The sequence below is a fragment of the Microtus oregoni genome, unplaced genomic scaffold (assembly GCF_018167655.1).
Source record: "Microtus oregoni isolate MIOR12 unplaced genomic scaffold, Mior012 000001F_ref0000356, whole genome shotgun sequence".
Taxonomy (NCBI): Eukaryota; Metazoa; Chordata; class Mammalia; order Rodentia; family Cricetidae; genus Microtus; species Microtus oregoni.
Genome location: NW_024543060.1, coordinates 84,456,370 through 84,469,058, shown reverse-complemented (window position 1 = coordinate 84,469,058; position 12,689 = coordinate 84,456,370). Strand labels below are relative to the sequence as shown.

The following is a 12,689-nucleotide window of genomic DNA, read 5'->3' as shown; positions in this document are numbered from 1 at the left end:
ATTATCAAATTCAGCACCATGAACTAATCCAAGACAGAGTTTCTCTGTGTAGTCCTGGTTGTCCTGAAACTCAAAGACCCACCTGCTTCTGCCTTGCAAGTGCTGGAATTATAGGTGCACGCCACCACCGCCAAGAAACTCATCCAGTCTTAGTTGGGCTGCTGTGGGCCTTTCCTAGGACTGCCTGGCTAATAGTTGGGCTATCTAGGGCTGGGATTCCCTGAGGGGCAAGGGGTTAAGTATCAGTAGGACAGAAATCAAATTGGTGGTTCTCAGCCCCAGTGGATAGGAAGGGAGCACACTTCGGTTCCATGAGGAAATCAAGCCTGAGATCCTCCCCACAGCAGGCTTTTCTAAAGGCTCAATCTTTGGGTCTTAATGCCACTTTCCTCTTGCCACGGTGACAGCTGTTCTGCAGGGTGGCTTTGTATATAGCTCAGTGTAGTGATGGAAGGGAGAACTGCCAAAGGGATGTGGTTCCACATACTAGATGCTGGGACTGAAGTCACCTATAGGCTCAGGGGTCACAGCACCCTGTCTGCAATGGATGAGCAAAGAGCCCGCTGGGGAGAGGCTGAGACCCCTGTCTAGAGTTAAGGACAAACCCCAAACAGGACCAGTGGATTTTCTCAAGGCATTATCAGTGTTTTCCTGTCCCACAGCTGCCACGAAGACAGAAGACTAGCTTGCTGACTCTTTTTTTTTTCCTGTAAAATTCCTCCTGCCTTGGCTGTCTGGGAAGTCTGCAATGCTAGCACACTGCTATCTTAGAGATTCTGCAGGGACTGTCTTGCTTGCTCAGCCTGTCCAGGGCAGTGTGCTTATCTGCAAGCTTCCCGGTCAGCTGCAGAGTGGCCTCTTCTGTTGGTGCCCATCCTACTGGACTTGGAAAAGAGCTATGAGGGCTGAGACTACCCCATGTTCAGAGCTGCGAGGAGACAGCAATTTCCTTTGTGCTGGGGCTTCTGTACCTACATGGTTACAATTTCCTTCCTTCTTGCAGAATACATGTTCTTAGAGCTAGGAACAGACTGAAACAGCGTTTCCCCCTCATCTTCCAGAGAATTACATAGCAACAACTCAATCATACCTCTGACAGTATGTCTAAGAGAAGCGAAAAAGCATACTTTATAAACCGTGGTGAGAGCAGAAGGGTAACAATGTTGTATTGCTTACCTGAAGTGAAGTTTGCTATCTTCTTAAAGACTTTTATAGTGGATCCATTTGATATCTGAAAGCAGAGATTAAAAAATAGGACTTTTCAAATGTAACGGATTTCTCAACTTACATCCTCTCAATTATTAAACATTTATCAAGGACCACTGCGTCTTGTGCACTGTGTGCAGGCTAGGGTTAGCCAGGTGACCAGCAGAACACTGACTTCAAGGGATTCATAGTCCTGTGAAGTAAGCACGCACACACACAGTCACCCAGGTCAGTACATGTGACCTCGATGGGATGGGAGCTGCTTCTGGCAGAGGGAGGAATAAGCCATCTTTGGCCAGTTCTCTGTCTAACTGATCAGAAGAGGCCTGGATTACCACACATATACAGACTCAGGTTTCTGCTTGTTATCAATTGAATGCTTGTGTACCCTCCAAATATATTTGCTGAATCATCTTAATATGGTCGTCTGAGGAGGTGGGGCCCTCGTCTCCCATAGAGGGAAGCCCTCAGACATGGGATTAATGCCCCCCCTGGGAAGACAGAATCTGCCCCCTCTTCCCTCCACCAGCTCATAAGGGCACAGTGCGATGACAGCCCTGTGCACCAGGAAGGGGCTTTGACCACTAGCTTTGTGTCTAGCGGTGCATGGCCTTGGCTTCTCTGGACCAGAGCTGTGAGAAACGCCCAAGGGATGTATTCTGTCACAGCATCTGAATTGGCTAAGACGGTATAGGAAAAGAAGAAAAGTTGAGACAGACTTCCTCAAAGCTGGTATCTGCAGCTGTACCCGATGGCACAACAGTTGCATGTCTAGGGCGGTCCTCAGCAGCACAGAGTTACAAAAATACTGAAAATGAGCAAACTACTGCCACACGCCATGGGGTGAATTGCACAGTCTGTTGGGACAGAGGCCAACATAAAAGAAACCATACTGTATGGTTTGACTGGTGTCAGGTATTAGAGAAGAAGTGGTTAGGAAGGCCAGAGGGGCTTTTGTGCCTTGATCTGTGCCAGACACCGTGCGCCCGCCAGGTCACCCTCCGGGCACGCTATGATTGCTCTCTTTCGGGTAATTAGAGAACTTGCACATGCTTTTAACAAAACCCTCCAAATGCCCTGCATACACACACCGCTGTCTTGGGGCTTCTGCTGCTGTGGTGGACACCATGACCTACAACAGCTAGGGAAGGAAGGGCTCATTGTGCTCACAGTTTATCATCCAGGGAACCTGAGGCAAGAACCGAAGAGATCGTGAAGGGGTGCTGCCTACTGACTAGCTCCCCACAGTTTGCTCCTCCTGCTTCCCTTACAGAGCCCAGGAACCCCAGTCTAGGACTGGCACCACTCACGGTGAGCTGGGCCCTTCCGCATAAATCATCAATCAAGAAAATGCCCTAGAAGTCAGCCACAGTGGCACATGCCTCTAATCCCAGAACTCTGGAGGCAGAGGGGGTCAGAAATCTGTGAGGCCAGCCTGGTCTACATGGTGAGTTCTAAGACAGCCTGAGCTACATAGTGAGACCCTATCTCAGAAAAGCCCTACAGACCTGCCTACAGGTTATTCTGGTAGGGAGTAGTCCCTCAGTTGGGGTTCACTCTTCTAAAATGACTCTGGCTAGTGTCAAGCTGACACAAAACTAGCCAGCACTATTACTGCTTGCGTCACTTGGTCATTCCTATCGAGAGGATTTTTGTGTAAATGGACACCATAGTGTGAAACCTTTCAAGGTCCTCAGAACGGCCACCCATCTGCTCCCAGAGTCGCCTCCTGTCCTCACGGAACTGACTCTGCCCTCTTCCACTGACTAACCTGTTCTTGAGATCCAGACAACTGGATTCGTATACTACATACTTGTATGTGTGATATTTTTTAATGCATGTTTTTGAGGGTTGGTATAAGGCCTATGACGTTAATTTAATGTACACTGTGCCTGTTAGTAGTACATCCCTTTTCATAACCGTGTAATAGCCCGTTATATGAATATACCACAAAAACTGCCATATGGTAGGGAAATGTTAATACACACAGTGGTGCAGTTTAACTTTACAGATATATCAATCGAAACAAGCCAGCTACAAGATCACATGTATGATCTCATTTATATAAAATGTTCCGAACATTTATATAAACAGCTAGTGGTTTCTTTCAATGGGAATTGTAGAGAAGACTGAAAGGTGACGAGTATCTCTTAAAGGTGATGAAATAGTCTATAGTCAGACTGTGATGGTATACAACTATGAGTAGACCTAAGACCAGCGAGTCTCATGTCTTATCTATTTGGTTGGTTGGTTGGTTTGTTTGGTTTTTTCAAGACAAGGTTTCTCTGTGTAAACCAGGCTGCAGGCTGGACTCGAACTCAGAGATCCACCTGCCTCTGCCTCCTGAGTGCTAGGATTAAAGGCATGCACCAGCACTGCCCGGCTTGAGTCCCACATTTGAAACGGGTGGGTTGTGTTGATTTGGAGTTGTTGGCTTGTTTTACCCTGGTTTGGGGGGCTGAACCCAGAGCTTTGTGCTGGCCAGGCAAGTATTTCATCAACAAGCTACATCCTTTACTCTAAACATACAAACTTCGAGGAACGTAAACTGTAACTCAGAATAGTTCTGTCAAAAAAAAAAAAGTATCATGTTTTAAATGTACAGGTCAGTAGACAAAGGCTTTTATCACGTAGTCGTGCTAATACCATGTCCATGTTTGGCTTTCTCTAGAGATGAAGTTCAGGACTCTCACTTTGAGGCTTTTTAGAACGAGGGATCCCTGGGCCAAATGGCTCGTCAGGGTCTTTCTCTCATAACCAGGCGGCTCCTTGGAAAAGACCCAGTGCAGAAGTTCCCTTCAGGCAGAAGAAAACACAGGCAAAGAGGCGGAGGGTAAGCAGGGATTCTTTAGAATAAATGGTTCTGAAGGCGGGTCCACAATGTAAGACAAAGGACGGAGGAGAGGAAGCAAGTCGGGGGACAAACCCCACCTCCCGCCAGCTGTGGCCTGCAGAGCAACTGTCACTTTGAATCCTATCAGCTAAGTGACTTTCCTCCCTAGTGTAAAGCTCTAATAGAAATTTGGACCTGGCCTTCCCTAGTTTGGAAAAAAAAAAAAAAAGAATCTAAGAATTGCTCTCTGGATTGCTGCACAGTGGTTATCAGAATGCCCAGGCCTCCCTGGTAAGCACCACAGGATAAACACAAGCTCCTCCAGGTGACACCCACAGAGGAAGAGCCAGCTGTCCAGCCAGCTGTGTCCAGCCAGCCACTAAGTTTAGGCTAGAGGCCTCCCACTGCTAGTGTTCGGGACATCTTGTGGGAAGAGGGGGGATCTGGGTAGAGCTAGCTAGACTCCAAGTGTTAACTTCCTGAGCTCTTGGCTGCTGTTAGTACCAGGCATCTTCTTTCCCTCCAGCCATGCATTGTTTTCTGACTGATTTTTCAATTCTCCTCCATATTTGATGCCATTAAAATAAAGGCCCTGTGCAGGCATCCCCAAAGCAATACTCAGACACCACGCTTATAAGAATGTGTGAACATAGTCACAACCTCCCCCCACCCCCACGCACACACCAAGAGCTGGATGTACTGATTTTAAGCCAATAAATATCCTTGTATAAAAGGAAGCTGGTGATTCATTCTGGGTAATTGTCAAAGAATGAATCCCAAATGGATCCTGTTGAGTGTTGAGCCAATACTCCACTACTGTCAGACACTTCGTTTTGCCAAGAGCGAGCACCCTTCCTCTATAACCACAAAACGCCACGGATGGGCCTTCTGATAAGGAACGCTGCCAAGAGTTCAAATGTCTTTTGGAGAGCTGGCAACGCTCGGCTGCTGGCACTGTGCTCAGGCATTAAGATAGTGTAGACGTAGCTTGGACCAAGGAGATTTTACTCTGGAATTATCTATCTCCCAAGAGCTGGTGTAAAGCATTTTATTAGTGGATGCGCTGGATGTGTGTGAGCATATTTCTGACTTTCACAGCTGCTCAGGGGCTGGAACATTCCGACCCCCTGTCATGCTCTAACACTATTAGATGGACAGAAAAATCATTTGCAGATGTTTGGGGGAAGCAGGTTTCCGCTTTCTATTCTCAAGTCAGCTGCTGCCAAGTTAAGGCGAGAAATGCCTTTTTGAAAAGTGCCATGGGATCCAAAGGGTTAAGAACACAGTGGCTGTTTGTTCTGTCCTAAGAGCTGTAACTACTTCTCACAGAGTACCACACCCATTCTCTTGTCCTCCTGTGAGGCAAGGAGCATCATCTGGGCCCTGACTTTAGGGATGCAAACCAGATTAAATCAAGGGGAGATTAATGTTACTAGATAGATCTGCAGTAGGAACCTGTCTCCAGCCCAGAGCAGAATAGGTGGACGTGACAATTTCAGATGAAATCCTCTCCAGTCTTACGGTGGTCCACAATGCACTATGACAAGGCCACCCCTTCCCCAGTGTTGCCAGCCTGGGCTAGAAGGTGACTTGGCATCAGCATTAGAAGCTATGACCACACAGGGATGAACTGGACACATGTCAACAATTTAAAGCCACACCTGGATGTTAGCTCAGCTATTAGAGTACTTGCCTAGCTGGTATGAAGTCCCAAGTTTGATCCCAGCACTCAGTAAGGAGAAGCAGGAGGATCAAGAGTTCAACTGTTACATATGGAGTTGGCAGCCAATTTGGGCTACGTGAGACCTTGTCTCAAACAAAACCAAAACTAATAAAAACTCCTAAAATAGATCTGTGCATAAATGTGAGCTATCTTGGTGGCAGGAAGTTGTCTTTATGTCATAGGCTTAGATTATCCCCTAAAGATAAATTTTAGAGACAAAATGTAAACATATTTAATCATATAAAAGTGTCGTATGGCTTGGTGGCTAAGAGTGCTTGCTCTTGCACAGGACCCAAGTTTGGTTCACAACACCTTGGCTAGTTGGGTCACAGCCACTGATGCCAACTGCGGCGGGGGGGGGGGGGGGTGTCTCATATCCCTCTCTGGCCACACGTGCACCTAAGCATAAGTAATAAAGGTAAATCTTCATAAAAATGGTATTTGGTCAGGTGGTGGCGGCGCACACCTTCAATCCCAGCACTTGGGAGGCAGAGGCAAGTGTATCTCTTGAGGTCAAAGCCAGCCTGGTCTACCAAGTGAGTTTCAGGACAGCCGAGGCTACACAGAGAATTCCTGCCTTTAAAAGATTTTTTTTTAAAAAAAAGTTGTTATCTTGTATAGGTAATAATGATCAACTATTAGAAACTAACATGGCTCAATTTTTTTGAAATTCAGAGTTTTGTGGATTATGATGAATGTGACCTAAACTTGATCCTTTTTCCTTATGTAAAGCAAACAGTCTAAAAGCACAGTGGTCAATACAAATTACTTGAGGGAAACCCTCCTGAATGTCTCTCCTTCACTGAGCAGCCTTGTCCAATAGGCCATGAGATCCATCACAGGGTCTCAAGAGAAGTTAACCTTTTCTGTCGGCAGCAGAGACTGCTAACCACCAGACCATTTCATAGATCAGGCGCCACACTCAACCAGGAAGCCTAAAGGTCGGGGGGGGGGGGCTGAAATCCCCACTCCCACACAACCTTATCCCACCGTCCTTAGCAGAACCACAGTTTAGATGGGAAGTTCCTTTTTATCAGCTGATGACCTGGGGCACCAAGAGAAGCTCAATGAGCATGGCCGAGTTTCTGAACCCCTCCCCACCTGGCATTCCGTTAATGGGGTAGTGAAGAGAACCGAAGAAGCCACTGTGGGCAAAGCCCCCAGACATTGTGTGGTACAGAAGCAACCTCTTTGTTGGCTAAGTAGACAAACTCCTAAAGTTACTTTGCGGGCAGTCCAATCTCTTTCTTTAAGAGCGGACATGAAACCTGACCAGGACCACTGACCTTACACAACATCATCTGAAACATTTCCGAGCGCTACAAATGACCTCCGGATGGCCAATTTGGGGTCATCAGTGACCACTTCTGCACCGGCACCCAATGTTCTTCAACCACTGAGTGGTTTATTGTCTTTTCTCCCTCCTCAGAACTCACAGCTCGGAACAAGATGTGTGATCTGTAGAGAAAACTTCCTGCCCCACGAAACACCTGCCTTTCAGCCACTGTGCCTGCCACCCCATGGCAGGGTGTGACAGTGTGGCTCAGCTAAAGGTCACGGTGGGTGCCGAAGGAGAGAGGCAGGAAGCCTGGACTGCAAGCTCGCCTCCACAGTCTACCCTGTCTCTACCAGCAGGATCCCCTTCGTAGCAACCCCCCCCCCCAGCCTCAGCCAGATAGGGGAATGTCTGTGAGGGTTTAATTATAGAGAGAAGGATGGTGCTGGTTCCATGTGTTTATAAAGACATTGGCTCACATACACAAGCTGGAACGACACGAGAGCAGAAATTTGCTGTCCTCTCTGCACATCTGATGGGAACTGAGAGAAGCAATCCTTCCGGTCTAAAAGCATCAGGCTATGGCGAGCCTGGACGGAGCCAGCCCTGTGGCCAAGGCTGGGCGCCGACTGCCACTCCAGCTGCCATAGAAGGCAATTGTCAAAAATGCTGGGAGTTGGATTGGAAACCACTCCGTAGGTTGATAGCACCATCATTGGGGCTCTGGGGACAGCATCCAACCTACATTCTATACATTCTGACCCCTCTAGTACCCTGGTGTCCAGCAGAGATCTGCTACACCTCATTGCTCCCCCCCATAAAATGAAGTGGAAGAAGCTGGGCCTTATACTCCAGCAGCAGAGACTCTGTTTAGACAGGAGGAGGGACTGGCCGTCACTGACGATTAACTTTAAAGCCGAACTAATTTGGACTAATTGGGGGGAGGTAAGTCTGAATCACTTAGAACTCCGAATTAGACCCTATTTTTAATGAAATATAGTTTTTTTCCCCTTTCAAGCACATACAGTGACTCAAACTAGGGTGCTTTACTAAATGAATAAGAGTGATAATTAGCATCTTGTCTCTTGGAGGGAAAAGCAAAGTACTTGAAAATGGTTTTCTTTAACGAAAGGGCAAAAGCAAACAGCGGCCCACCCATCTCAAATTATCCCAGATTTCAAATCTGTAGAGGTGCTATTCAAATTGAGTGCACACCAAGGCAACTGAAGGCAGGGCGGACGCTTTCCTTCAGCTCAGTCCGTAGGAACCCAGGCTTTTGGGGTGCACGGCCGGCTGACCTCCCTGGCTCCTTCGCGCTCTCTGCATTCATTCGCTCGTGGCTTATCTTTTTAAACATAAGCACAATCCGTTAAGCCCTTACGTCCCAGTCTTGTCATTTATTACCACCAGGCAGCAACACCGGGCTATGAGGCCAATAAATCATCAGGACAGGAAGTGACTACAGGCCAGATTAATTTCATTATCATCCTTAAGCAGATAGGTGTCTAGGACGCCCATGTCTCAAGGAAGAGTGATGTCGTAGCTCTCCTGACAGACCACCTGTGCCATGCAGACATCTGTGTGCTGTTTTCTCTGCTGGAATGACCTGTCCTGCCTGTCCCTAGTGAGGGTCGTCAGTGGCCACCCACTCCTCAGGGTCCCACTCAATGCCATACGGTCATGGAGAAGGTGAAACAGGTAGGCTCCTTGAGTACAGCAGCCTGGACTTCATTCCTCTTCCTGCAGCCCCGGTTCTTAGCATGGGGCAGACATTCAACAGTAACGGATCCTGGTGTCTGGTTTCAGGAATTTCCCTGCCTCCTGTCTTGCACATACAGGCTTCTCTGTCACTCAGGTTTTTGAGAAGTTGTATGTACCCTTCACTGATTTCAGAATTCACTCAGCACGAGAGTCACAGGGCTGAAGGAGCCATCGCTGAATAGGACATTAAGATAATGGTGTGGGACAATTCTATATTCTGTCAATTATGTTTTAAATAAATGCTAATTGGCCAGTAGCCAGGCAGGAAGTATAGGCGGGACAACAAGACAGGAAATAGAGATGGGGCAATGAGAACAGGAGAATTCTGGGAGGGAGGAAGCCCATTCCTCTGCAGTCCTGTCCAGACACTGAAGAAGGAAGATGTGACCTGCCCACTGAAAAAGGTACCAAGCCATGTGGCTAACATATACTATAATAATGGGCTAATATACATTATAAGAACTAATAATACAAAGCCTGAGCTAATGGGCCAATCAGTTTATCATTAATATTGATTTTTGTGTGATTTCTTTGGGACCTAAACGGCTGTGGAAACTGGGCAGGACAGAAACCCCAAGAAGCAGGCCCTCATGTTACAAGATAAGGCAAACAAGGACATTCAGAACATCTTTGGAACAAGGCTGCTGCATAAAAGGTCACAAGATCAGCACAGTAGAGAGAGGTGAGGCTGAGGGGTCTGCTCTGCACAACGTTGACACACTTGACACACCATGGGGATTTGCACCCATGCTAACTCACCCACAGCTTCCCTAAGAACACAGTGCACAAGGCCAGACAGTCTTGCCATAGCAAAGTTTCTGATCTAAATGGCAAGGTGGAGAATCAGACAGCATGACAATGTGCCTTGTAATGAAGGGGACATGAGATGGGGACACCACTAGAGATAGATGTATGGGCTCTTCTGAATGAGCAGGGGAAGAGACTGTGTCCTAGAAACAAGACACCTGCAAAACATTCAGAAATAGGGAGTCTTGGGGTTTTTGTTTTGTTTTGTTTTTAAGGGCTAATCCAGTACTAAAGTTATCCATATCCAAAGAGGACTACAGGTAAAGAAAGAGGTGCTGAGGTTGCCTTTTGGTCCTACCTCATAGTGGCCAATGGTGTTCAGCTTGGTTATTCCATCTTCAAGGATCACAGAGGAACTGTCAATGTCCAAAAGTTCTTTCTGTCGTGTTCCCACTTGAAGCTCTGAAATAGAAGGGGAAAGGTATTTGGTTCCCTTCTCAAGTCACAGTTAAAAGCAAACCAGTTAAGCGCTGCCTAGTTCCTTTCACAAATACTCCTGGTAAATAAATAAGCTTGAATAAGTACAGGGTTTCGTCGGACAGCGTGGATACAGCAAGCCAAACAAAAAGCTTTGGGCTCGTGTTTGGGGTCGAATATTTCAGACAACTGCTCCTGAAACATTATGCTGAGTCAAGTCTGGACGTGGAGACCCTGAAGGTAGACTCACCCATCATCTGAGGGGCTGAAACCTTAAAACTACCTCCAACATCACCAATATCAATACACACTGTGAACTCTCTTCTGCTTGCTTCCTGCAGAGTTACTATACACCAACACGCCAACCCAGCTAGGGCACTACTCACTACAGACAGAAGGTAGCCACAGAGAAATGTTTTCTGGAATTTGTGCAGTGTCTTATGAATTGTTACGTTAATAGCAACTCACTAGGAACATTTAAATATTTGGAGGTTGCCCAAAACAATCTGGACTTTGGATTTCTCTTTTTAAAAACCTGGCAATGGGGCTGGGCAGAGAACCCGGTCAGTAAAGGCACTTGCCTCCAAACAGGATGATCCGAGTTCTCCTCCCAGGGCCCACCAACACTCAGACATTGTCTTTACTTCCACGTGTGTGTGTGTGCATTCATACACATACACACACGATAAATAAAAATGGAATTAAACTTTTTTTAAAATCTAGCGATGGCCAAATATAATTCATAGCTCATCCCTACAAGCTCAGCATTCAGGAGGCTGAGGCAGGAGGATCATCACAGGTTCAAAGTTAGCCTGGACTCAGTAGTCGTTCTAGGTCAGCTAGAGCTACAGTACTGAGACCCTGTCTCATCTCCGCCCGTCAACCCCCAAAACTGATGACAGTGACTCTGTAGCAGCCCATGAAAGCAGCTCTGCAGAGCCCAAGCGGCTTTTCCCAGTTAGGTCAGGCTCTGCTATGTCCCGTTCCTAGGTGGTGACATTCTGTGCATATAGGCTTTCTGTCCTGCTGGACATGATGCCACCAGCTTATTCTACTCTTAACTGGAACTTCGGGGTTGAGGGAGGGACACCTGGTTGGCACAAACCCAGGAAGGGCCTGCAGGCTCTGCTACGGACTTTTCGGTGGTTGGAGATAGAGCCGCTGGACCGTTTTCCTGTGGTTATTAGGCTGGGTGTGCCCGTGTCCTTTGTGGTCAGAGCCACACACTTGCGCGATAAGGTTCAAGGCGAGTTAGTTGACGGGCTGAATCAGGCTTCAGTTTCCTAGACGGGGCTTCCCCTTCTGCTTACATCTAAGCAAAGGAGCTAAGGCCTCTTTCAACCGCCAGCTCCTCCAGGCAGTGCAAGGGAATGGAACACTGCTGCAGACAGAGCTGCAGAGCAGCACCTAAGCAGTCTGCTTTCTTTGAAGCCGGCATTGACATTGCTACGCATTTGCATGGCCTCCCCCAAATTTCCCAGGCCTGCCTCCAGGCTTTTCTCAATGGTTTTAGCCGGAGGTTTGATTGGTGGGGGAGGATTTTAATTGCCTGCTTAGTGGAGGCCTACAACTGTACGCTGAGAGGAGATGAACCTTGTTACGCTGTCTGTCACTGCCACGAGAGTCTGCTCTTCTTTCCTGTCCTATTATCTGCTCTGAAATCCCACAGCAGTCCCTTGGGAGGGCTGCGCCGAGCTCAACTTTAAGATGTGGCTGAACATTTGAGAGAAGCGGAGCCCTGTGAGCTTGCACACACATATGCTCTTCTTTGCAGTATACCAATAGAGCCTGCAAATGAATTCATAGCAGATGCTGCTTCGTTGTTGGGGGAGAGGAGAGGATACACTTCATACAGGATGCGATTAGCAGGGAGGAAGATGACCTTTCCAGCAGGCTGGAGTTAACACCCAGTGGCTGAGCCGCCCACTAATGACAAGCTCCGTATCACAACAAACAAATCAAATGCCAACGTGAAGTACAACACATCGGGAGGGCACAGGGTCGACACCTTTCTGTACTTCCTGATGCAGGGCGAGTCCATGTGCGCCCAGGGTCGGCCATCACATGGGTTTACAAATACAGCATTTTCAAAATGGCATCCTGGAAAGGCCTTACACTTCCTGGGAAGAACCAAGAGGCACGAAAGAGAGTCAAGGAGTCCCTGGGTCCCCAGACATGCCCTCTGGGAACAACCGAGGCCACATAATTGCCACCAAGCAGAAAGAAGGTAGGAGGGTGCTTTTCAGGGGTCTGGAAGAAACCTTACCGAGACCGATTTCGTTGAGCTGAAGTCCATACGGAGAACCATTTTTGCTTAGGAATGCCTGGAAAATCTTGTCTTTGGCTTGGCCTATGGTGTCACAGTCGAGAACATTGACTGAAATATTCCGACAGACATCGGCACTCTCGTTTTCTGGGATTTTCTCAAAGACGACATTTAATGCCTGGAAGAATACAAACAATCAGGTTTCGGAGTCTATTAGGTAACTACATCCCGAAAGGCTTCCTGAAAGACACACCGTGGCAGAGGCCCACTAATACCTCTGACGGCGCATTAGTGAATGGCGTATCGCATTATACTACTTTAATCTTTCCTCCATAATCCATTCTTTTCAGGGATAATGGAAAGGCAAACAGAAAGTTAAAACACTCATTACAGAGCAAGC

At 47.5% G+C, this 12,689-nt stretch overlaps 1 protein-coding gene across 1 annotated transcript in view; it reads right to left on the bottom strand.

The window, feature by feature from the left end:
• The window catches only part of Plxnc1 (plexin C1), a 148,398-nt gene that overhangs the window by 9,258 nt on the left and 126,451 nt on the right, over positions 1-12,689 (bottom strand). Inside the window, exons 22-24 of the mRNA XM_041673541.1 lie at positions 12,290-12,467; positions 9,905-10,008; positions 1,177-1,231 (exon numbers count right to left, since the gene is read on the bottom strand). Of these exons, the coding sequence (XP_041529475.1) occupies positions 1,177-1,231; positions 9,905-10,008; positions 12,290-12,467 (337 nt within the window). The remainder of the gene's footprint in view (positions 1-1,176; positions 1,232-9,904; positions 10,009-12,289; positions 12,468-12,689) is intronic.